The following is a 1,955-nucleotide window of genomic DNA, read 5'->3' on the forward strand; positions in this document are numbered from 1 at the left end:
CAGCAAATCCTGTCAAAGTCAATACTGATTAAAGTTATGAAAAAAATCTATCAAATAAAACAATACGTCCTATCGATTCAAATTATACTTGTTCATATCCCTTCAAAAAGACTGGCTTTAATATGTGTTTTGAATATGTTCAGAGATCTTACATTCTCCAAACCATTCCAWAAACCTGTCTTCAGACAAGTTAGAATCCAGCTTCACAAACATTTCTATCCCCTTCAGGTTGTAACAACTGTATCTCTTGATAAATATTTTATTAATATAATGACATTGTTAGGACCTGTCGTGACAGAAACTGTTGAGAGAATGAATAAATAAAAATAAGCTCAGTTTGCCTTGAAGCACCTCCACCTACAGCAGGGTCAGTGAAACCCTCTGAGGACAGAGGAGGACCAGTCTCCGCCCTAAACGACGTGAAGCGTCTCGCGCTCTGACGGAGCAGCTCGGCCTCTCCGCCGCTCAGACAGGCTTCAGACCGGGCAGCGCTGCTCGCAACCCAACAACAGACACGTCTGTCCTCCCACTCTTTAACTCAGCCGGTAAACCTGGTTCTAAAGATGGTGTGCGGCGGCTTCACCTGCTCCAAAAACGCGCTGTGTTCGCTGAATGTTGTTTACATGGTGAGTGTTCATCACTGGAAGCTAACCAGCTGCTGAATGGAGTGGCGTCATTCTCTGACGAAGACCTAGCCTAGCATTTTAGCTTTAGCGTTAGCATTTAAAAGAAAGTACTGACGTCGTTACATTTTACTTTACATGCCCTCTGGTTCAGTTCTGCGTTTGATTGGTATGTATACTATTCTAACAATAACCCGTTTAGATGGTGTCATTTCCTGTAGCTTGGGTTTAGATAGAAACATGTCGAACGTAGCGTAGATGCTAATAGCTTGCTAGCTTTCGCCATTATGCGTATAATGGTGCCTTTAGCTGGGAGGCCAGCTGAGGGACACTGTGACATCTTAGATAAATGTCTGTTTTCTTCAACCCTTCAGTCTCAGTGTAATCATCTCATGTGTTTCAGTCATGAGTTGTTGCTGTCAGCACCGAGGCTGCTTACGTAAACTGACTGAATGAACCACATTCAAGATGATTGCATATCGCCCGCCGCCTTTCATGCCCGAATTTCACTTAAGATCAGTTTATCATGAGAAATTACTGGATTGTTTTGGTCAAACTTTAAAATAGCACCATTTTGCAATCATAAATAATATATAGGAATGTGGATTTTTTTTTTTATCCCACACCAATCTTACAGTGGATTCAAAAGGACATTAAAAATCCTACGAAATGGTTTGAAGGACGTTGGATGTTTGTTTAGGTGTAACCAAGCTCAAGATTTCTGCAGAACAAATAGGGCCCTTGTAACCATTTTGCTTTGTTCTCTATTTTTGCTCGTTTAATGTTCAAGATATTTCCATAAAAATTTGGGGAAACTTCCAGAATCTGGTTATTGTAGGAAGTATCTTGTGCTCTAAAAAAAAMCTAATAAAACCCCATGTAAAAGTAGCARAAAAGAYATAAAATARTGTTACTTATACAACGTTCATGTCATCAGACTTCAACATCATATCAATTTAATGCATCTTGGTAAGCAAGGAAATGAATTTTATTTACAAAGCACGTGGACATTTGTTTTATAAACAAAGCCCCTCAAAGACCGTGTGTCAGGTGACAGAGATGTGCGTTATCACACTTTGCTAACGGATGCTGTGCCATAGTGAGAAAAGCATATACATTTCTAATCATAATCAAATTGGAACAAGTTGGGCAATATTGGCAAAAAATGAATCACGATTAATTGTGGTGTTTAGCTGATAACGGTTAATTTGACGATTAATCCCCTGGAGTCCCTGGACACCTTTATGTCCTGGTCACGACCAATTTAGAGGGACAGATTAGATCTTTGTAAAAATCTTTTTCAAACTGTGTCAAAATCACAGACTTTAGGCT

At 39.6% G+C, this 1,955-nt stretch overlaps 1 protein-coding gene across 1 annotated transcript in view; it reads left to right on the top strand.

Annotated features, from left to right (window-relative positions):
* The first annotated feature begins 201 nt into the window (after positions 1-201).
* Positions 202-1,955, top strand: part of tspan31 (tetraspanin 31) — a 20,545-nt gene continuing 18,791 nt past the window's right edge. The window contains exon 1 of the mRNA XM_014022559.1: positions 202-626. Coding sequence (XP_013878013.1) covers positions 564-626 — 63 coding nt within the window. The 5' untranslated portion in view covers positions 202-563. The remainder of the gene's footprint in view (positions 627-1,955) is intronic.

This window comes from Austrofundulus limnaeus, unplaced genomic scaffold (genome assembly GCF_001266775.1).
Source record: "Austrofundulus limnaeus strain Quisiro unplaced genomic scaffold, Austrofundulus_limnaeus-1.0 Scaffold335, whole genome shotgun sequence".
NCBI lineage: Eukaryota > Metazoa > Chordata > Actinopteri > Cyprinodontiformes > Rivulidae > Austrofundulus > Austrofundulus limnaeus.